Source organism: Syngnathoides biaculeatus, chromosome 3 (genome assembly GCF_019802595.1).
Source record: "Syngnathoides biaculeatus isolate LvHL_M chromosome 3, ASM1980259v1, whole genome shotgun sequence".
NCBI lineage: Eukaryota > Metazoa > Chordata > Actinopteri > Syngnathiformes > Syngnathidae > Syngnathoides > Syngnathoides biaculeatus.
This window is the reverse complement of record NC_084642.1, coordinates 5650628-5674426: the sequence shown is the minus strand read 5'-3', so window position 1 is coordinate 5674426 and position 23799 is coordinate 5650628. Positions and strand designations below refer to the sequence as shown.

Here is a 23799-nt window from a genome sequence, read left to right as displayed (position 1 = left end):
GCATCCGGGATGAATTCGCCGGGGACCCGCAGTGGCTGGCCGTAGACGAGTTCGGCGGATGAGGACAACAGGTCCTCCTTGGGGGCGCACCTGAGGCCGAGCATGACCCACGGGAGCTTATCCAACCAGTTGCCGTCCGTCAAGCCGGCACGCAGGGCTGCTTTCATGGAGCGGTGGAACCGCTCGCAAAGACCGTTCGCCTGGGGGTGATAGGCGGTAGTGCGGTGCAGCTTGACCCCCAAACTCTCAGCGACTGCGTTCCAGAGTTCAGAGGTAAACTGAGGGCCACGATCTGAAGAAAGGTCGCACGGTGTCCCGAAGCGTGCAACCCACGTGCCGATGAACGCCCGGGCCACGTCTGACGACGTTGTCGAGGAGAGGGGAACGGCTTCGGGCCAGCGGGTCGTCCTGTCCACCATGGTGAGCAAGTAGGTGAATCCGTGCGAGGGAGGAAGTGGACCTACCAAGTCAACGTTGACGTGGTCAAACCTCCTCTCGGGGACAGCAAAGGGCTCCAAGGGGGCTTTTGTGTGGCGATGCACCTTAGCCCGCTGACAGGCCACGCACGAGTCGACCCAGGCCTGCACATCTTTCTTGAGACCGCGCCACACGAACTTCTGGGCCACCAGCCTCACGGACGGTTTCCTTCCGGGGTGGGAGAGGTTGTGGACCGCCTCGAAAACAGCTCTTCGCCAGTTTGCAGGGACCAGCGGCCGAGGCTGGTCAGCCGAGAGGTCGCACAGCAACCTGACGCCCGAGTCACCAACCGCGACTTCCTCCAGGCGCAAACCCGTGTCAGAAGTCTTGAGGGCCTGCACCCCGTGGTCCGAGGCCTGGTCTGCGCTCATGCGGGAGTAGTCGAGACCCAGATGCACAGTGCCGACGATCGCCCTGGAGAGGCAGTCCGCGACCACATTGGATTTGCCGGCGATGTGTTGGATGTCCGTAGTGTACTCAGAGATGAACGACAGTTGGCGTTGCTGGCGGGCGGACCACGGCTCGGCCACCTTGGACATGGCGAAAGTGAGGGGTTTATGGTCCACATATGCCGTGAACTCACGGCCTTCCAATAGGGAGCGGAAGTGGCGGATCGCCAGCCAGAGGCCGAGGAGCTCTCTATCGAACGTGCTGTATTTGCGCTCCCTGGGGACCAGCTGACGGCTGAAAAAGGCAAGCGGTTGCCAGGCGCCGCCGACCCACTGTTCGAATACGGCTCCAACAGCGTAGTCCGATGCATCGGTAGTGAGAGCGACAGGGGCCCCGTGGGTCGGGTGAGCCAGCATAGCGGCACGACTCAGTGCGGCCTTCGTAGCCTCGAAGGCTTCCATCCTCTCGGCCGTCCATTCAACGTCCCGGTTGGGGGCCTTGTCTTTAAGAGCCTCATAGAGCGGGCGCATGATGTGGGCCGCCCGGCGGATGAACCGGTGGTAGAAAGTCACCATCCCCAGGAACTCCCGGAGGCCCCGAGCCGAGCGAGGTCGGGGAAAAGCGGAGACGGCCTCCACCTTTGCCGGAAGGGGGGCGGCGCCGTTCTTGTCTATGAGGTGCCCGAGGAACTGGATAGATGGCACCCCGAAAACACACTTTGCCGGGTTGATGATCAGGCCATGCTGCTCAAGTCTTGCGAAGAGGTCGCGGAGGTGCATCAGATGTTCATCCTCCGAGGAGCTGGCGACGAGGATGTCATCCAAATAGACGAACACAAATGGCAAGTCCCTGAGCACAGAATCCATTAAACGCTGGAAAGATTGTGCCGCGTTTTTAAGACCAAACGGCATCCTCAGAAACTCGAACAGTCCAAACGGAGTGATTACAGCTGTCTTGGGAACGTCTGAGGGGTGCACGGGAACCTGGTGATACCCGCGCACCAGGTCGACCTTGGAGAACAAGATTTTGCCTGCCAGGTGGGCTGAGAAGTCCTGAATGTGTGGAACAGGGTAGCGGTCGGGCGTAGTGGCGTCGTTAAGGCGGCGGTAGTCACCACACGGTCGCCACCCACCACTCGGTTTAGGGACGATGTGTAGTGGCGAGGCCCACGGGCTATCCGAGCGGCGGACGATGCCCAGACGCTCCATGTTGGCAAACTCGGACTTAGCGACTGCTAGCTTCTCGGGATCAAGCCGTCGGGCCCTCGCGTGGATCGGGGGGCCCTTGGTCTCAATGTGGTGCTCGACCCCATGTTTAGTCGTGGCAGAGGAGAAAGTGGGCCGTGTCAAGGCAGGGAACTCACCAAGGAGGAGTTGGTACTTGGTGCCGTCCGATAGCGAACTGGAGAGACCACCATAAGTCGCCTCATTGCGGACGCAGGCGACCGTGGAAAAAGTCAGTGCATCCACCAGACGGCCCCTCTTAACATCCACCAGCAGCCCGTGGGCACAAAAAAAATCAGCGCCGAGGAGAGGGAATGAGACATCCGCAGTGACAAAGTCCCATGTGAAGCGCTGACTCCCGAAACACAAGTCCACAGTCCTCATGCCATAAGAGCGGATAGGGGAGCCATTAGCGGACAGTAGGGGTGGCCCATGAGTCCCGCCAGCGGCGTCCTCCGCAGTGGCCGTCAGGACGCTCCTCTGGGCGCCGGTGTCACAAAGGAATTTGCGCCCGGAAAGGTTGTCCTTGACGAACAGCAGCCGGCTCTTCGCGCCCACGCTCACGGCCGCTGCGAAGCGTGGGCTTTGGCGTTTCCCGACGCGTCGTAGTTGCAAGGGGCGCGTCGCGGCCAGCGTCTCAGGGGAGAAGCGCTGGGTTGCCAGGAAGAAACGGTCGGCCTCCTCGGCCAGGGCCCGGGGCTCAGTGATAGTACTGTTCGCGAGCGCCGTCTGAACATGCGGTGGCATTTGCCTGAGAAACAGTTCCATGAAAATGAAATTGGGCTCTTCCGTGCCCAGCAGGTTTAGCATCATTTCCATGAGTTCGGAAGGTTTGCTGTCCCCCAGTCCATTAATAGCCAACAGACGTCGGGCACGTTCCGGCCGTGAAAGTTCAAAAACCTTGAGAAGGTGAGCCTTGATCCCAGCATACTTATCTCGGGCCGGGGGAGAGGTGATGAAGTTCACTGCTCTGGCCGCCGTTGAGCTCCCGAGTGCTGAGACAACGTGGTAGTACCGCGTGGAATCATCTGAGATCCCGCGGAGGGCGAACTGAGCCTCCGTCTGTGCGAACCACGCTGCCGCGGACGTCTCCCAAAACTCCGGCAATTTGAGGATGGCGGTTGCCATGTTCGTTTCAGTCTCGAAAACGCCGGGACTGACGTCGGGGTCACCAGTGTAGCGCCGGAGAAAAGGAGTCGGAGGCGGAGTGTCGGACACAGAAACAGAACTTGTTTTATTGTTCGACATCACCAAACTACACGCATAACGGCGGGAACTCTGTTAACCTTTTTGCTCCGGAAGCGCAACAACAAAAACAGTCCGTGCGGAACCCCGCACCCCAACTCGAGGTCCCGCGGGTGAATTATGTAAACACCACAAGTCTTTTTTTTTTTTTTTTTTCATTTTAGCAACAGTAATAAAACTTTACATACTATCAGGTCAAATTGGACCCGATTTGATTTGACAATGTTACAAATTTCATTTTCTTACTTTAAAAGTATGAAAAGTAAATTGAAAATATTTAGAAAAATTGTTCATCTGCACAAGTGCTTGAAAAATCTGTTGTTTATAATCAGCTGTAGATGTTCATGATGACAACAGAAATAAGATTCTTTCGGCTTGTTCCGTTAGGGGTCGCCACAGAGTGACATCTCAGATGAACGCTCATATGTGTTTGGCACAGTTTTGACGCAGGATGCCCTTCTTGACCCACCCCTTCCCAGGGACGGGGGCCCCTTGGTTAAAGGGAATGGAAGGACCCCAGTGGCCCTTTTTGCTAATATCATACAGTTTCTATGCTGAATACCAATCTTAAATCTGTTATGAAGGAAACATTTTTATTTTTCGATTATCTGCAACAAACGATCGCACGTTGCTGTATCCGCCAGCCGATCAGGGGCGTGACGTAGGACGTTGTGCACTGTAAGAACGCCGATGAATTTTCCGATAATTCGAGCGATGAACATTATTCTGAAGGGTCCCGCAAAGACGGTGAGGAATACGAGCTTTGTGAAGGCGTTAAAAGTTATCAATTTTAGCCAGTTAGACAGTACACACGTTCGAATTCAGACGACGTAGCTGGCGACGAAGAAGCCGACTCAGCGGTCAGACCCATCGTGGAGGAAATGCCTCGACTCGGAAATATCGACTGGTAAGCGTTTGTGAAGTTCTCGTTTGGTTTAGTTGGTCATAAACTGACAAATCGTGAAGGCTTCGATGCCCCGAACGTATATACGAAGTTTTCGGTCTTGTTTTGAAATGATGCAAACGCCGTTTATTGAGTGATTTGCTACCCGACGACTACTTTGCGTGTAAAATGCTTATTACGGCACCAAAACATACAGAAGCCGATAACATAGTCTAAGTTGGTATATTTTCACAAATAATTAATAATATAATAATAAAATAAAAATAAAAAAATCATTTTTACGGATTGGTTTAAGCTTACAATTCTGGAAACATTTTCTCTTTGGCGTGAACACAAAAGACTCCCAGCTTATCGTCGTTCCAAAACGGCCCATCCCAGAATTTGTGATGTCATAGGTCCGCCTACGAAATGAGTCGTTTTGCAGGGAAGAGAAACTAGGTCAAAGTTCACCGACTTTAATTCATAAACACCAATATTTTTGGGTGAAAACATCGAACAGGATATGCATTTTATGAAACAGTTGAACATATATTTTCATCTAGATGAGATAATTTGCGTAAGAAATTAGACATTCCATACACTTTAACATTATAAAAATACTACAGCAGGGCTACTTCGTGAGCACCGATCGGATGAAGGTCTACGTGACCCGTCTGCGGCAAATTTCAGACTCAGTTCATTACACGTACATAAAATATTTTTGTTTTAATTTATTGCAGTAAATGACATTACAGGTATTTTAAAATTTTAATTCACGTTAGCAAGTCAGATTCAGAATTTAAAGCACAAATAATAGTCATTTAGAACATAACTCGCGGGCGCTTTATCAGGTCCTCGCGGGCTACCATTCGCCCGCGGGCACCGCGTTGGTGACCCCTGTACTACTACTAGAATGCATGCATGGAAAATGGACAGCACATTAAAAGCCCGTAACGGAGTCGTTCCCTTCCCGATATATTCAAGGCTGGGTAGGGCACAGAGTGTTCTTTGTTTTGTTTTGTTTTTTTGCATTTTGCCGACGTTAACGTTTTGAGTCTCGGGGTCGGACACGCGCCGTTCAGCGAGCTACGTTCCGCCGAATGTGATTTTCCGCACCGAAAGTCCAGCCCAGCTCAAGAGACAAGCCGAAGTCACGTCGCCTCGGTGCGCTCGCCCGATTCAGCAAATGCCCCGGAACATTTATTGTTTGACTGCCGCCCCCTCAAATCTTCTCCCTCTCCAACGGCACCTCTGCTCGGCCGCTGCCAGATCCTTCGCCATTCCTCATTCCTCGCTCCTCAGCTCCATTTTCTCGCAAGTGACCATTTGCTTCATGAGCGTCGCCATCTCTGCGTTTATTCCCCCTGCGCCGGAAACATTTTCCCCTTCCGCCGCCTCTTCAATTTAAGAGCTCCCAACCTCGTTTTTTTTTTTTTTTTTTTTTTTTCCTCCCCCGTTTACCCGCTGAGTTTAAAACGAGCTGTTAACAACTTGCCACATTTTCTTTCTCCCGTCAGGGCTCCTTACGGCAAAGCGGTGGACATGTGGTCAGTCGGGTGCATCCTCGGGGAGCTGAGTGACGGGCAGCCCTTGTTTCCAGGCGAAAGCGAGATCGATCAGGTTTATTGGGACTCAAAAAAGTCCCCTTTGCATTAAGCACTCAAGCGTGAAAAGTCACGTGTGATTCCATATTTCATATTGTTATTATGAGATAAACATGACAAGAAGAGTGCTCCTCCAAATGTGTATCGCAGATTCGTATTTTTGCCCAGAAGCGTTGAGTATTCATTCATGCAGTAACTTTGATATCAAGTTATGTTCTCTTTGTTTGTCAATTGTAAAAAAAAGTGGAAAAAGAAAAATCACCAGAAAAAACTGTGCACATTTAGCACGAGGGAAATTATAAAAATCTAATAGTTCATTTCTAGAATTTCATAGTACTAAAATAGTATGTAGTTGTCACCTTTTGCACAATTTTGCTTAACTAGTTCCAAGTACAATAATTATCCTACCGCACTGCTAAATTTGTCCAACTAGTTAGGACCAATAATGTACTAGTACACAAATTTTAAGCTGCAAATCAAGGATATTAAATGTCCTTGATGTCTGTACATTATATTGAATACTGATATATTTAATATCCATGTTATCTGTCGTCTGTAATAGTGCCATCTACTACTTTATATTTTTCCGCACTACTAGGAAAACTTTGGCTTACTAGCAGAATCTCTACACGTTACTAATGATAAAAAAAAAATGTACTAATCGGCATTTTAGTCGTACTTGTAGCCTCTAGGATACTACAAGTGTGTGATACACGCTTACTTGTTGGGCCTAATAGTGTGACTTGAAAGGTTTAATTGCGCCGTAGTAGCCCAAAAGTGGCACGAGAATTACTAGTGGCGGCACAGTGGCGCAGCTAGTAAAGCGTAAACAGTTCTGAGGTCCCGGGTTCGATCCCGGAACCGCCTGTGTGGACTTTGCATGTTCTCCCCGTTGCTGCGTGGGTTTTCTCCGGGCGCTCCGGTTTCCTCCCACATCCCAGAAACGTGCAACATAAATTGGACACTCTAAATTGCCCCTAGGTGTGATTGTGAGTGCAGCTGTTTGTCTCGATGTGCCCTGCGATTGGCTGGCGACCAGTTCAGGGTGTTACCCCGCCTTCTGCTCGTTGGCAGCTGGGATAGGCTCCAGCACGCCCCGCGACCCTCGTGAGGATAAGCGGCTGTGGCGCCTCTCAAGTACATAATACTTTGATGAGAAGTGGCTAACCTGAGTTCTTTCCTCAATTAACATTAGGAACTAATCAATTAAAACAATGTTAATTATTCTAAACTTGTATTGCAACTTTACTCTTTACTTGTGCACTTCTTCCCTCTCAAAAGGCCTCTGAAACAATATTTCCCCTTATGAGTTAAGGTTATCCTAATTTAAATCATCAAGCTAGCAAATGAACTCTTTTAACTTTTTTAACTGTGGTGCAGATAAATAATAAAGCTGTTTATGTAACAAAAAGTGCAGACATTTAATAACAAAATAAAGGATGGAAAATCAAATATGTATACACAACAAAGAGTCAAATAAATAAAGTCAACCTAACAGGTGGAAAATGCACGCAAGAGCTACACTAAGCTAATCTACTTTAAGGGCCCAAACAAATTCGAACATTGCCGGCAAAACAAATGAAATTCAAACCGTGTACGTAAGATTCACCACAAAATCCATACAAACTGTACGAGTTGACAGGTATGCATTATACTAGTTCTGTGAATTCTCTTACAAGTCAAGGAAAACCCATCAAATGTTCCTGGACCTTAAGATAGATACTAGTGCAGATTTTTTTTTTTTTTTTTCCCACGATTCGTTCCACAACATTTGAATTTTTCGTTCTTATTTTACAGTTGTTCACCATTCAGAAGGTCCTCGGACCGCTTCCCGCTGAGCAGATGAAACTCTTCTACAACAACCCTCGCTTTCACGGAATCAGGGTACTAGACGCACTCGCCGTTTCTCCATTGCGTCGTCTTCGGTGTCCGAATCTTTCTCTCCTCCTCTCCTGTCTTAACTCTCCTAATCGCTCTCTCGGTTCTGCGTGAGTGAATGCAGCGCTCTGACTCATGAGATGCAAACGAACCCGCGGGAGAACATTTTCCACAAGGCCTAGAATGAATGTGCGTGATAGAGAGGGAGAGCCTGTCCGGAAAATTGTTTTGTTTGCGAGTGATGTGTGACCTTGGCCAATTAGAATGTCTTCCAAGCGTGGGGGGGGGGGAGAAATTAAAAAAAAAAAAAAAAATCAAATTACGATAATCAAGGTTTAACGTTCTTCGTTTGTGCATGCGTGTGTCTCAGTTTCCCTCAGTTACTCATCCTCAGACGTTGGAGAGAAGGTACCAGGGCATTTTAAGCGGCTTGATGTTGGATCTTATGAAGGTAAATTTTAAACACAATACAGGGACGTCGTTGCATAAAATATGCATTTGCGTGACGGCTGCAGACACTTCATTAGGTACACCGACGAGTTGTTCTCAAACGTTCTAAAACAAGTACGAGGTTGACAAAAAATACTCGGCTTTCCAAGTACCGCGAACTGATGGTCAAAACGGAGGCAGGAATTCTAGTCCTAGTCCTGTATATTAAACATTTAGTATTTCATATAATTTGCTCAGTTTAAACACAAACTCTTCACTTGAATACAGGACAGAAAAAAATAGTACCTTCGTAATGCTTCATTTAAGATGTATTACACGTAGAGTGCAGGTTAATAAAGCAATTATTTGTGTTCAAAAACAGTGCTAAAAGATTAGTATTTTTTTTTTTTTTTAGTTAAAGGTTTAGTCACAGACTACGGAGCCCCTAAAGGGACATTGGAAAAAATAAAACTAACTGGTTTCTCATTACAATGAGAAACTATTGACATTGAGAAAAAAACCAACTGGTTTCCTCAAAGGTTTCTCATTACAATGAGAAACTATTGACATTGAAAAAATACCCCAACTGGCATTACAATGAGAAACCAGTTGTGTTTTTTTGTCCCTTTTGGAGCTCCGTATTTAGTACAACTGAAATGTATTTTTAAAAAATGTGCTGTTCCAAATTGGGGAAAAAAAAAAAAAATGTTCGAACCAGTAACCAGTACCACAAGTATTATGTTCGGTTTAAAGCGGGGGTCTCAAACTTCCGGCCCGCGGGCTATTTGCAGTTTTGTGGCTCAGCTAGAATGTGTCCACAGCGGCCCCTGAGGTGAATCGAGTTTGTGACCACTGGTTTAAAGAGTTGAGTGATTCTTTCTAGTACCACTAGAGGGAGCCTGTGTACCAATAGTGGTACGTGAACAACCCGTCTAGAATGAGTGACTTCCAGAATGTAACTAAAATGATACCTGAAGCATACAAGTAGGACAACTAGATCTAGGTGATGTGACAAAATTGCACAGATATCGATAACTGTGAGCGACTCGTACTTCTCGTGACATTATACAATTCTAATAACATACCTAAAGTGCCTGGGGAGCAGTACATACAGTACTTGTCTAGTAGTTTAATCATGTAAAGCACCTCATGTATGAAATGTGTTATACAAATAAATTTGCTTTGCTTTACTTGATATGCAGATGTAAACTAATGCCCAGTTTTGCCCAACTAGTAACATTTACTTGTCCTGAAGAAAATGCCGACAGTTGTAGAAGGCACTAATGTAAAAATTGTTGTAGTGAGACACTGTCTTCTACTATCAGAAACAGAGTCTGAATCAGAATCATATATCATGGCCAAGTGTGTAGAAACACACGAGGAATTTTTCTCCGGCAGTCGGTGCTGCCCTGGTACGACATACAGAACAAGCTAGCACATCCATCTTAAGATGAATATCAAGGATGTGGTTTTCCATATTGTCTGCTTAACCCTAAAATGTTTGCCCCGCCGGTCGAGCATACTTCCTCTTGACTTAACGCACGTGTCTTACTCATTAGAACCTGCTGCTTCTCAATCCTACCGAGCGCTACCTGACTGAGCAGAGTCTGAATCATCCAGCCTTCCAGCCTCTGAGGCAGGTGGAGAGAGAGAGGCCTTCGCCGGCCTCCCCCAAGCCGCCGCGCTCCTCCAAGAGGAAAACGCACCATCACGGAGAGAACACAGTCCCTACAAGGTCCCGTAAACATCGCATAGAGTCACAGTTCAACTACAGACCGGTTATCGTGTTGAGAAATAATCGGTTCATCTAAATAATGTTATGTTATCAATTCATCCGGATGATTAAAAAACATATATAGCCAGGAAGGAAGGTTTTAATGTAATGATAAATGTGATGAACTGGGGTTCACAGTGACCTTGTACATGCCTCCCCCCCCCAGGAGTCACACCAAAAGCTCAAGCCAACGCCGCTCCAACAGCAAAGAATGTTCAAGTCTCCCACGTCACGGAGACCTGCATCACCTGGGCAATGAGAATTTCTTAAATGGCAACAAACCCCCATCGAGTTTAAGTCCGACCCTCCACCCCAAGAGTCAGTACCTGTCCCAGACCCTCAATCGCTCTGCCTCATCCAGCAAAGATCTGGCCAATAACAACTTGCCGCACCTCCTCAGCCCCAAAGAAGTCAAAAACAAGTCCGAGTTTGATTTCAATTTGGGACCCGCGCCCAAGTTGCCGGACCAAGGACACGGTGTAAAGTATGGCCCAGGCAAGCCCAGCGGTTCCTCTCGCTCTCAGCAACAGCAGCAGCAGCAGCAGCAACAACAACAACAGCAGCAAGGAGGGCGTCACACCTTCCTGGAAAGTAAGACCAACACCATGCAGTCCGGAGGAGACAAACAACACGGCAGACACCCCCACAGCGTGGCCGACTCAGCCCACGGATCCATGTCGTCGTCATCCAAAAGCTCGGCCTCTTATCTCAGCCTGTCCAAAAGTCACAGCGCTCTGAGTGACGCCAAATCCGTAGGGAACCTCAGCGACGGTCGACTTCACCCTGATGACCCAAACCCCAATATGACAGCCGCGGTGGGGACCAGCCCCCGTTTCTTCCCGAGCTGCCTGGACCTCAACGCCCCATCGGCGGCCCAGGGGCCGCCCGGCAGCCCCTCGGCACGACACAGCGATCGCTCCGGGCACAGCCCCGCATCCCGTAGCAGCAGCAACGTCCGCATGGAGAGCAGTACGCTCGACTCCTCCTCCAGACACAAGTCTAGACAAAAATATTTGGCTCCAGGTAGGTTGAACACACTGACACGACTTCATTCCACCTTCTCTTAACTTTAACGTCCAGCCGTTGTGTCAGTGGTTTCAGTTTTTTTGCACACCTCGTGTTCCCTAAACGAGGAACTGAACTTCAGATTTCACAACAGGTTTTTGATCCATAAATACATTTTCATCTCAGAGAAACTGGAAGAGTTACAGAAAGCGTTAGACTCCTCCAGGCACTCTTTTTCTCTGTTGCAATCTGTTGGTGACGATCTAAGCTTAGTAGCTACTTCCCTCTCTGAGAAGAGAGCTGTTTGATCCACGAATCGACCACTACAGTCATCTTCATCATGCTGTTCATATTTTGACCAAAACCCACCAAAAATTGACGACTAGTACCTTGCCTTAAAGCAAGAATCCCTTTTAGGGACATGTCCATCGAGTTTATTGTGTCATCATCAGTTTGAAACAGAGGAAAAAGGATACTGGAAGTGTCACAGAAAGCTATCGAAGGAGACATGTGTTGGTCCTTAAATGGATCAAATATCAGTTGTGGATTCTCTCATTCAGTTCCTTGTCAGAGAACAGCAAGTGACACAGGTCTGAGGTTCACTTTTGAATCTTGGATCTGCCCTTCCATTTGGTTGATTCTTACAAACTCTAAAATCCATCCATCCATCCATTATCCACCGCTTTTCCGGGTCGGGTTGCGGGGGAAGTAGCTCCAGCAGGGATACCCAGACTTCCCTTTCCCCGGCCACTTCTTCAAGCTCTTCCAGAGGGATCCCGAGGCGTTCCCAAGCCAGCGGAGAGACTTGGTCTCTCCAGCGTGTCCTGGGTTGTCCTCGGGGTCTCTTTCCGGTGGGACGTGCCCGGAACAGGAGACCCAACCCACCTCATCTGGCTCCTCTCAATGCGGAGGAGCAGCGGCTCGACACTGAGCCCCTCCCTGATGACCGAGCTTCTCACCCTATCTCTTGGGGAGAGCCCGGACACCCTGCGGAGGAAACGCATTTCGGCCGCTTGTATCCGGTATCTTGTTCTTTCGGTCACGACTCTAAACTCTAAAATGTCCAATAAAAATTAATAAGTGTGAATATTTGCCAACATGTGCTCTGCAATTGGCTAGCAGCCGTTCCAAAGATCCGGGATAGGTTCCAGCTCACCCCAACGCTATTAAGAATATTGTAAGTAATATGCTTAAAGCAATAATGAATGAGCTAGCATCATATGATTACTTGCTTGTGGTCGCTATGTAGAGTGTAGGGAAAAAAGGAAGGTTTAATGGTTAACTTTGTCATGTTTTGCTGTGTTCAACATGTAAATTGACTTCTTACTTTGCCATTTAACAAAAACAAATTGACTGATGTCTCATTATATTTACCGTGCTAGCAAATGTAGGGTCAATTCACATGACACATTTGCATCGTTCAGATAGATTAGCGCCATTCTTGCCTCGAGCTAAATGAGGCTACAGCTCACCACTGACACTGAAAATGGATAAACAGATGGTTGCTTGTCGGGAATGTGCAGTAAATATCCCCTCTCATCCACAGAGGAAGCGAAAGCTCCGGAGCTCTTAGACCCAGGGGGTGCGGGGATGCCTTCCACCCACACGCTGCCCTCCCCGCATGATTCCTACCATTATGGCCTGGGTTACTCGTCCCCCTTTTCCTCTCAGCAACGGCCTCAACGCCACTCCATGTACGTGAGGAGAGAGCGCCACCGACCTCACGCCGTAGAAGCCGGGACGGCGGGCTTGCCCACTCCGGGTCAGGCCATACCAACGCGAGCCTCTAGTCTGCAGCTCCTTTCCCCGCAACTCCAGCACAGGACTGCCCTCACGGGACACTCAGTGAGCTCCTCCAGGGAAGACTGTACGGATGGCATGAGCAGGGTAAGTGCCGGCACTGCGTCAGGGGAGTCTTTATCATTGCTTGGGCTGGGTTTACGCTATCGTCCCAGCAGCTAGATGGGTCGGTCACATCTCTAGAAACGTTCCCACACTTCCTGTCTTCACTCTACCTTTAATGCCCACCGTGGCAGACCTGTACTGCATATAACACCTACGACTCGAGAGCTCTTGTACTCTTGAACATTTGAAAGAATTGGCCAAAATTCCAGAATTTCTGATTCTGATTCAGTCAAACGGCACTATCGTTTCCTTCCGCTGTATATCGACGTATCAAATAACTTCTCAAACGACTTTCCTTACATCTGCTTTGACGTGAATATTCTTTTATTCACCAGAGTGAGCAGTCCCCTAAAGACATGAGCCACCCTTGCGCCCCCATCAACGATTCAACGAGGGACAACACCGCTGCTTTTCATAATCAGCGACCGCCTAAAAATGAGGTTTGCCCCTTTGAGACTGTTATGAACGTTATCGCAGAGAAGAGTTTTTTCTTCTCCGAGCATCCTGGGTGATACAATATTGAGAGATTTCTGTTGTTCTGGTTCTGCGGCATACAGGTCAGTATGTACCACGACCCTCATGGAGAGGACGGCGCATCCTCCAAAGAGAACAGGATGATCTTCACTGAGTCCATGCCTCGAAGAGTTGGTAGCTTTTACAGAGGTAATCACCTGACTTAAACTGACTGAAATAGTACCAATGAGACCTGGATCGTGACATGACTTCAAAACTTTCACACTCGGGCATCATGACAGCTTTGAACTCTGTGCTCCACGATCTGATCTGAGTCTGTAGATATCGCAGAACCCTAATGGGGTAAAATAAATAAATAAATAAATAAATAAATAAACGTTAGCATTTCAAGTATTCAAGACTTAAAAGGGTTAGTGATTTCTAGACCTTTATCAGAACTTTAAAGTGGATTTGATAGGTGACTGGGAGCCAGTGAAGGGACTTTAGAATTAGAGTAATATCCGTCCATCCATTTTCTTTGCCGCTTATCTTCACAAGGGTCGCGGGGAGTGCTGGAGCCTATCCCAGCTGTCAACGAGCAGGAGGCAGGGGACACCCCGAACTGGTTGCCAGACCATTGCAGGGCACATCGAGACAAACAGCCGCACTCACAATCACACCTCGGGGCAATTCAGAGTGTCCAATTTTTGGGACGTGGGAGGAAACCCGAGTGCCCGGAGAAAACCCACGCAGGCACGGGGAGAATATGAAAACTCCACACAGGCGAGGCCGGGATCGAACCCGGGGTCCACAGAACTGTGAGGCCAACGCTTTACCAGCTGGTCCACCGTGCCGCCTGATCTATTCGTTCTGTTCAGAACCTGAGCTGAAGAATTGTGAATGAGCTGCGGCTGTTTTATGCTCTTCTGGGGGAATCCAGTCAGAAGATCCTTACAATAGTCAAATCTACTGGAGATGTAGGGACTTGTCCGCTTGGAGCATTTAAATCTTCAGTCTAAAATGTTTTCATGACCTTTTATGACTGTCGAAAGACAGATTATGATGGTGTTTGAGGCGCTGGAATGGATTCATGGCATTTCAATTCATTTCAAAGGGGAAAATTGATTTGTTCATTGAATGAATTTAGTTAAGAGTCTTGTCACAGAAAATAGTAAACTCCAAGGTCAAAATACCAGGGGGCAAACCCCGTTCAAATCTTTCTTTGTATCTGTTTGTTTCTTTTCAGTGCCGTCCCCAAGACCGGATAACTCCTCGTCTTACCACGACGGCGTCGGGCAGGGTCGAGGACCAGTCGTATCCGTTGTCCCTGGCAACCCTGTTTCCATGGCCAACCACTCAAAACGCCAGACTGCCTTTGACTGGTGAGAATCTTCTTATAACTCCAAAAAAAAAAAAAAAAAAAAAAAATCGGGGGATGCCACATCATACCGAACAGAGATTGTAGAAATATTGTTAATAATAATAGTAGTAACAAAAAATGTGAGAAATTTTCAGAGTTGTATTGCAGTGATCTACGTGCGATTTTTTTTATTTTTAGATCCTAGCCGGGATGAGAGCAAAGTCATTTATCATAATGTGGTCTCGCCAATGCGAACGTCGATGATGACGAAGGTTTTCTCTCGCAGGAGCGCCGCGGAAGCAATGGTGATGAATCCTCCGGAGCCCGCCAAAGAGAAGGAAAAACAAGGCTTCTTCAGAGCCATTAAAAAGAAAAAGAAGAAGCCACAAATTGTAAGAACACTTAACCGCCCCTGACCCGCTCGTTTGCCGCCGGTCGGGAGAAATTGTTACCAAGAAACGCAAAACATGACAACGCCGAGCAGAGATCCACGGAGTACATTTGTAAACATGGTACATTATTCATTTCAGTTTTGCCTCGCTCGGTAACATGTAGTTGTCCTACCGGTGAGGACAACGAATGCACTAGTTCAAAGACCAGCTCGGCGCACTAGTTGAATGACTGTGTCGTCGTAGTCTCATTTTGATCCCACAACTGCATGACATTTCTGCACACTGGTGTCACGAGCCGTCGGCGCGGTGGAGGAACCAAACGCAGGACTCCGAGACAAAGGCATAATGTCCGGTGGGTTTGATTGCAGAAGCGGCGTCCGCACCCGGTGACCCGGTGCAAACTCAATGAACTGGCGAATGCCCGTGACAAAAACTCCAACATACTGTAAATACATTTTCAATTCACATGCCGAATGCGCAAAAGCTGTGACGAGCGGTGACCAGGCCACGCCCCTCCCGGCAGTGCTACAGCCCCGCTCATGACAAATGGTAATACAAATTTGGGATAAAAGTGAGACAAAACTACCCGTACTAGTGGGTATTGTGGTGCTAATAGCAAGGTCCAGGAGATTACTTGAATGTGACACTAGTTCAGCCTAGTTGTGTTATTAGTGCATCACACTAGTTTACGACTAAGGTTTTAAATATGTACTAGTAGGCCAGAAGGGCCACTAAAGAATACATTACTAGGAAGACACAGTTGTACTGTAGTGCACAGAACTTTTTTTTTACTTATGAGGATGTAATAGTACATGGATCTTAAATTGGATGTCCAGGATATCGACTCCTTAAACGACTCTCCGTTTGCTATCACACTGTTGCATTTTTCTTACTTTTAAGTCCGTTTCAATTCCACCACCAATATGAGAACCACAACGAAAACGAGCCGCGAACCGACAAAGTGTTTCGTAATCACGATGCCGAGATCGATGCATTTCCCTCTCCACAGACGGACATGGCAGACGGGAGGAACCCCAGCATCAGGAAAAGCCTTTTCCCGCTCTTCAGCTCCAAGAACAGCTTAAAGCACAACTCGGCTGTCAAAGTCCTCCCGGCGGTTCCCTCGCCTATGCTACAACAGCAGGCCCCTCCCCCGCCGTATCCCGCCGCTACGACAGTAAGTAGTAGAATGACGTGAAAATAAACACGCGCTCACAAACAGATACTGGTACTAGCGCTCAGTTATCTTGAGAAAAGAATTATTACCAGTTCTACCTGTGGACTGAAATTATCTCGCTAGTGAGGTCATAGACTGTCCTAGTACTGTACATGAACTTTAAAGGTCTAATCCAGAGGTAATCTATTTTATTTCTCTGTCATACAAATGTAGCTAAAATTTCATTTGGAAAAAAAAAAAAAATTGAAAAAATTCTCAGCACAACAGAAATGAAATAAATTAGCATCAAAGGCAGGCTCAAGATTTTGTTCGAAATGTCGCTCAGATCCGGGAAGTTCTGGTTCTCTCCGGAATGTGATGTCACACCTAGATCCCGTTGATCCAGAGAGTGAAAATGCTAGCAAAGATGGTGAGGAGCTGTGCCGTACGCGCCTGTTCTGCGTCAAACGCCGACGGAGTGAATGGCCGAAACGTGAACGGATAGGCGGGTCGAGGACCAGGTTTGTGAAGACAAAGCGGGCACATTGGACTTACAAATCAAAGTGGACAGTAATATGTTCCAAGTGATTCACGGAGGACTGCTTTGAAAAACCTGGTACAGCGTTGACGGTAGCAAGTACGTGTTCAATTGTTTAGTATTGACAAGTATCTACCTCGTTTTAAATCTAAGTACAATACCGATCCATATATATATATCAGCTAATATCCGTTATCGGTGTGATGTTTAGCAGGTGACGAAATTTGGACACTGTATAAAGTTAGTGTACCGTTGACGCTGAGGTCTTCCTGAAATTTGACTACGGCGCTGTGTGCTCTTCAAGTGTTAGGTGCGTTATTTCAATTCTAAATCTTTCAACTCAGAACGATACTGAATTTTTCCATTTTTGTTTTCCGCCGACTCCGTCGCTAGTACACCAACAACAACAAACGACTCACTGTTGTCTGCAAGCAGCATCAGACGTGTAAACGTGTTTGAATTTGATTATTTCGTCAACAAGGTGTACGTAGACTTCTTGAGGCACCTACCGGCCTGTGTTTCGGGTGCGAAGTTCCACGTCAACTTCGCCGGGTCTGGACGAATCCCGTCCCCGTGTCGCATTCGTCAACTCAGGTTCGAGTTCCACCAGCATGGGATGTTTTTCGAAGACGGGACCTCTTCAGACCCCGTCTCTTCCACAGAGCATTCCGTCACAACTTCTTCCGCACTGCTGTCTCATCTCCTCTAGATCCCACTCGCGGTGCGAATGATTGTCTACGTAGGAAGCCATTTTCCTTACTGGGGTTGTCTGGGCGTGACGTCACACGGCAGCAGCTTCAACAAGGCCTCGGTTCGAAACCGACGTCGGATGCATTCGGATAACAAATAAAATTTGTTTCATTTTTGTTGTGTTGAGAATTTTTTTAACGTTTTTTTTTTGATGAAAAATTAGCTACGTTTGTGTGGTAGACAAATAAAACAGATTTCCTCCGGATTAGACCTTTAAGATGGGTATTAAGTCTGTCTGTATTTTTGACGTCCAATCACTCTTGGTACCATTGACGCTACTGCAAGAAAATATGAATCATTAATTTCTACAATAAAATACGCACGCGATGATTACCTGGCTATTTTTCTTTTTTTTTTTTTGACTAAAAGGTAACCGGGAACGCTCCGGAGCATTTGTCTCTGCAGAGGGCCACCAAGTCATCCTCGCACCACGGAAGCCGCCGGAAAAACCGAGAGCGGTCCCGAGACCGAGAGAGGGAACGGGAGCAGAGCCGAGAGCGGGACCGAGACCGGGAGAGGGAAAGGGGAAGGGAGAGGGTGACGGAATGGCAGACGGAAAAGACGGTGGACTCGCACACCCAGGTAGCGCACCTGATAAATGAGTTGGCTCAGTCTGGAATCAAGTTTCAGTCGAGTCTCATGACCTTTCCTCGTGTGTGTCGCTCGCAGAGCCAACCGCTGAAATCCCTTCGCAGGCTCCTCCACCTCTCGCCTTCGCCAAACCAAGGCCAGCCTCCTCCTCCCCCTCCTCCCGCAGACCTGCGCTTCCAGCCCCCTCCCCCCAACCCCCCCCAGCCCTCCTCCAAAGCCGTCTACCCCGAGGGCCGGGGCTCGTCCCAGGCCAAGAGCCGCAAGGCCAGCTACCCGCTGCCGGGCCAGCTGGAGTCCGCCTGGCACGTGTCGGCGCTGCAGCGGGCCGAGGGCGCGCAGTTCGCCGCCGAACAGCTGGGCATCAAACCGGGGCAGAACGGACCCACCTTTACCCGTGCCTCCCGCACCAGAATGCCAAACCTCAATGACCTGAAGGAGACGGCGCTCTAAAGGCCCACCTCAAACCGCACCACCTCCGCTACGGCGTCGGACTTTCATTCCGGTTTACACGAAAGCTTCTTGCGCTCATCCCGCCTGCTGACCTGTGACGAACGCCTGACGCGGACGTGCCACAAATGAGCACTTGCGAGGGGGCGTGGCCTTTCGAAACGCCGTCGGGACATTTAATCGACCGTCTTGATATCCGGTTTGACATCCACGCACTAGTACGCTCTTTGTCCTCGCTAATAAGACAATTCAGCACACTAGTAGAACATCTGTCTTGCTAGTCGTGTTTTTTTTTTTTTTTTTTTTTCACTACTGTACAACTTTACTGCACTAGTAGGAAAACTACCTCCATGTAACTAGTGGCAAAACTACTAGTGGGCATTTAGGTGTTATTAGTACTATGTTAAAAATGTAGAATGTCAAAAGTAGTACTGCTACAAGTGTGAACTACTACACAGTTTTAGCTCACCGGTAACATGTTGTTGTCCGAAAATACTACATAGACCTCAAGAGGGATATCAAGGAAGCATTTATTCGATATCCTTGTTATCTAGCTTTGTACTCACAAGTAAGATAAGTCAGCACTTGTTGTATTACTAGTGCGGCCTCCGAGAAAGACTCTATCTACTAGTAAAGTCTTTTTGTTTTTTGTTTTTTAATACTGTAAGACTAGTAGTGAGGCAAAACTACCAGTGGGAAGTTTGATGCTATTAGTAGAGTCCTTTGCTAATAGCGCGTGACACATGCCTACCGTAATTCCCGGCCTACAGAGCGCACCCGGTTATAAGCCTCACTCGGTACATTTGTAAAGGAAATACCATTTGGTACATACATACATACGCCGCAGCTGTGTAAAAGCTGCAAGTGCTCACATTGAAACACGAGATATTTACAAAGAAAAATGGTACACGGAATTTAATGCTAACAGGGCCGGACCAGTAAAAATCACTTCCTCGGCACATATATTCCACCCGCCTCACTCTTAGCTTTTCCGCTCGAGTGCCTCCTCGCGGCCTTTAGCAAAAAAATGCACAAATTAGCCGCATCAACCGCAGGGTTGAAAGCGTCCAAAAAAAGTCACGGCTTATAGGCCGGAAATTACGGTACTTGTTGGCCCTTGTAGTGTTATTCGTGCAGCACTAGTAAGGTGTGATTGTGCACTAGTAAGCCAAAAGTGTCACACATACACAAGAGTGGTGAATTGTCTTACCAGTGAGGACAAAATGGGTACTAGTACACGGATCCGAAGCTGGATATCTTGCACATGGACTAAAACATTTCCCCGGCTTTCCTCGTCCTGACCGCTTTCACGACTCTTCTTCTTCTCGGAGGAGTAGAAAGCGCTTCTGCTTCCATCTCGTGGTCACAAGACGCAACTGCGCCACATCTGCGTTCATCCTGGCGGCCGCGACAGCAAAATGTTTTTCAAATATTTGATAAGAGAGAGAGAGAGACAGAAAGAAAAGGATTTATATCAGCATAATTTATTGTTATTTGTTTTACACATCAGAGGATATAAAATAAAGATATATCCCGAATAAGCTATATGGGAATATTATAAGGATATTTAGAATTAAATGTGCAATTATAAGAGCTTTAGTTTGACAAGAAGATGAATAGATGTGTTGACCAAAAAAAAAAAAAAAAAAAAATTGTCACAAAGATTTTAGTGAATGTCCTTTTTGTTTAATTTTTATATGATATCAAATGATTTTCGGGTTTTTTTTTTCCCTACCCAGAGACGATGATGATTACGCATTGTGAAAAAAAACAAAAAAAAACAAACAATTGTCACATATGTCCAGCAGTTCAAAGCATTTCGGGGCTGTTCGTCCACACGTCGACGGCGGATCTCTTTTTTTTTTTTTTTTTTTTTTTTTTTTTTTTCCCTTGCTGCTACGTTGACTTTTGGTCTCAAAAATGTGTTTGTTTTGGTTTTTTTTTTTTTTTTTTTTGTGAAAAGTGAGCATCTTGGAATGAGGATAAAATGTGGTGACACAAGTCAACCGTAACTTTGAAGCTCTTCGGCGAATTTGTGAACGAAAACGCTACAAACAATAATCGATGATCTCAATCTGAATTCTAGCGGAGCGCTAGTAACTAGCGCGATACTTGTAACGTATCCCGAGTACAACACCAAGGACGCATTTTTTTTGGGATTTGTTTTCAATTAAGTGGCGCTCATGTTCGCATTCTGATGATTGTTTTTAAATGTCATAATCAGGGATCATTTGTGTTTTTCACATTTCAGGTGGATAACTACGCCGATAGGGTGGTTATATAAAGTCTACACACCCCCGTTCAAATGTCAGGTTTTCGTGACGTGAAAAACGAGAGCGTTAATGTGACCAAGAACCCAATTGGAAAATCTCTTTTGAGAGGAGAAGGAAAAAAAATATTGGCGATACTTTGTTTGCAAAAGTGGTGACACCCTCTTATCACCGGGAGAATTAACACATTTACATCACATCACATTTAAAGTGACATCACATGAGAGACAGAACACTTTTGCCACCATTTCATGTGCCTCTAATTAATCCATCCATCCATTTTCTTAAATGCTTATCCTCACAAGAGTCACGGGGAGTGCTGGAGCCTATCCCAGCTGTCCACGGGCAGGAGGCGGTTGCCAGCCAATCGCAGGGCACATCGAGACAAACAGCCACGCTCACAATCACACCGAGGGGCAATTTAGAGTCTCCAATTAATGCTGCGTGTTTTTGGGATGTGGGAGGCAGCCGGAGGGCCCGGAGAAAACCCACGCAGGGACGTGGAGAACATGCAAACTCCACACAGGTGGGCTCGGGATTGAACCCGGGACCTCAGAACTGTGAGGCCAACGCTTTACTGGCTTCACCACTGTGCCACCCTAATTAATCCCAAATTATTTAGCATTTCCCGATTTATACTTTCAAACTGTTCATAATACTGTCAATGTCCCAGTTCCAACTTCCGCCTTCCTTGATGCTCTAATACACAGGTGTCAAACTCAAGGCCCGGAGGGCCAGATCCGGCCCGCCGCATAATTTGATGTGGCCGGCGAAGGCAAATCATGTGTATGAACTTCCGTGATGTTTTTTTTTGTTAAAATCTGTATCAAAATCTCCAATTTGTCATCTCATAAATGATGATGAGCGATTGCAAGCATTTTTGAATCTACAAACATCAACAATAGTTGAAAAACCATTTCCTATATTTCTTGTGTGAATATGATGATGGGGCGGCAGATTAGTAAAGCGTTGGCTTCGCAGTTGCGAGGACCCGGGTTGGATCCCGGCCCCGCCCGTGTGGAGTTTGCATGTTCTCCACATCCCTGCGTGGGTTTCCTCCGGGTACTCCGGTTTCCTCCCACATCCCAAAAACATGCCACACGAATCGGACACTCTAAATTGTGTGATTGTGATTGGATTTGTTTGTGTCTATGTGCCCTGTGATTGGCTGGCGACCAGTTCAGGGTGTACTCCGCCTCCTGCCCTTTGACAGCTGGGATGGGTTTCGGCATTCCCCGCGACCCTCGTGAGGATAAGCGCCAAAGAAAATGAATGGGTGAATATGACGATGCAAATAATGATTTTTATGATTTTGTGAATGCGTTTGACACCCCTGCTCTCACGGATGTCATGTTGAGAGCAGAAAAAAAGCTTCTTAAAATAATCCTGGTCTAATTTTTCTTTCAATCACAAAAGCCTGGCATCGGAACATGGGTGTGTAGACTTTTTCTATCTAAAAAGGGAACCCCAATCAAAATGGCGACCTACTATATGTCGCTACTTTGCTGATTGAAGGCAATAAAATGAATTGACACGATTGATTGACTGACGCAGCAACTCAGCAAATCAGCGTAATTGGAGCTCAATATAGTCAAGGGGGAGACTGATGAAGAGTGCACATTTAATATCCCGCCATCCTCGCGCTGCCTAGTTATGAAAAATGCTGATTGTATATTTGGTTTGTTTACATCTTCACTCGAAACAAGTGTTGACATAGTTTGCCTTGACCTGAAGCCTTACGTTCGCTCACTGAGACGAGAACAGAGGCTTTAGTCTGCACCTCCTCGACAAAAAAAAAAAAAGAAAAAAAAAAAAGCCCCAAATCTTCGCATACGCTCGCAAATATTTTCCGCTCCGAACTATGAATGTGTTTTCCGGGGAACGGCGGTTCTTTGTTTTCATGACACAGATGCCCACTTCTTACAATGTGTACATAGAAATAATATTGTATCTATGCTGATCAGTCTACACCGAAATGATATCGTAATAAAAATATACATTTTTCTTTTTTTTGGAACGATGTATGTTGGCTTCATTTCACCAGCAGGACGAACGCATTTTATGGGAAGAACGTCGTCTTGTGCCAATGAACTGATGACCTGAGGTTTTTGAGGTTATACGCTTATCCTCACAAGGGTCGCTGGAACTGTCAGCGGGCAGGAGGCGGGGTAACACCCTGAACTGGTCGCCAGCCAATCGGGACGAACAGCCGCACTCACAATCACACCGAGGGGCAATTTAGAGTGTCAAATTAATGTTGCGTGTTTTTGGGATGTGGGAGGAAACCGCAGTGCCCACCCGGGGAAAACCCACGCAGGCACGGGGAGAACATGCAAACTCCACACAGGTGGGGCCGGGATCAAACACGGGTCCTCAGAACTGTGAGGCCAGCGCTTTACCAGCTGAGCCACCGTGCCGTCTCCATAAAGACAGATTAAAAAAAAATAATAATAAAATTTTGAACATAGACAACTGAAAACACATGAAATCTTGTAGTATTTGTCAGGAGTATTACGAGACGCACAAATTTGAACAAACGTTGAGTCAGTTATTGCATAAAAATTAAATGGGAAGAAATAGATTTAGATAGTTTTATACGAGTATTTCTCTGTCATCTCAGACTTGTTTTTTTTTTTTTTAACCATCACAGAATTTAGTGAATCAAAATTTTGCATTCAAGGTCTTGAAATTACATTCATACCCAGTTTGCACAAAAATGGCAGAAAATACAGTACACAGTAAGTGCTATGTGAAATATTATTGCTCTATTATTATTTTTACAGACCTTTAATGTCTTTTAAACAGTTTCATGGTTAAAAAAAAGTTACTTTCCTCTTAAAATAAAATGAAAATTTGGATTGCATAAAAATACCACAAGATTGTATCTGTGCCACTTGAATTAGACTCCTTTTAGGATTTTTGATTTCTTTACAATGGATTTCTTGATCTTAAAAACAAATTTTAAGTTTAAAAAAAATATGGTGGAAAAAAAATCAGTTAAAAGACTTAAATTCAAAATCAGGTGGTGC

General features: G+C 46.7%; 1 protein-coding gene across 1 annotated transcript in view; it reads left to right on the top strand.

Moving 5' to 3' along the window:
- The window catches only part of cdkl5 (cyclin dependent kinase like 5), a 34587-nt gene extending 16072 nt beyond the window's left edge, over nucleotides 1-18515 (top strand). Inside the window, exons 7-19 of the mRNA XM_061813384.1 lie at nucleotides 5736-5838; nucleotides 7620-7706; nucleotides 8071-8151; nucleotides 9689-9864; nucleotides 10070-10926; nucleotides 12455-12795; nucleotides 13149-13253; nucleotides 13371-13476; nucleotides 14513-14648; nucleotides 14913-15018; nucleotides 16028-16195; nucleotides 17832-18044; nucleotides 18132-18515. Coding sequence (XP_061669368.1) covers nucleotides 5736-5838; nucleotides 7620-7706; nucleotides 8071-8151; nucleotides 9689-9864; nucleotides 10070-10926; nucleotides 12455-12795; nucleotides 13149-13253; nucleotides 13371-13476; nucleotides 14513-14648; nucleotides 14913-15018; nucleotides 16028-16195; nucleotides 17832-18044; nucleotides 18132-18503 — 2851 coding nt within the window. The 3' untranslated portion in view covers nucleotides 18504-18515. The remainder of the gene's footprint in view (nucleotides 1-5735; nucleotides 5839-7619; nucleotides 7707-8070; nucleotides 8152-9688; nucleotides 9865-10069; nucleotides 10927-12454; nucleotides 12796-13148; nucleotides 13254-13370; nucleotides 13477-14512; nucleotides 14649-14912; nucleotides 15019-16027; nucleotides 16196-17831; nucleotides 18045-18131) is intronic.
- Nucleotides 18516-23799: the final 5284 nt, after the last annotated feature.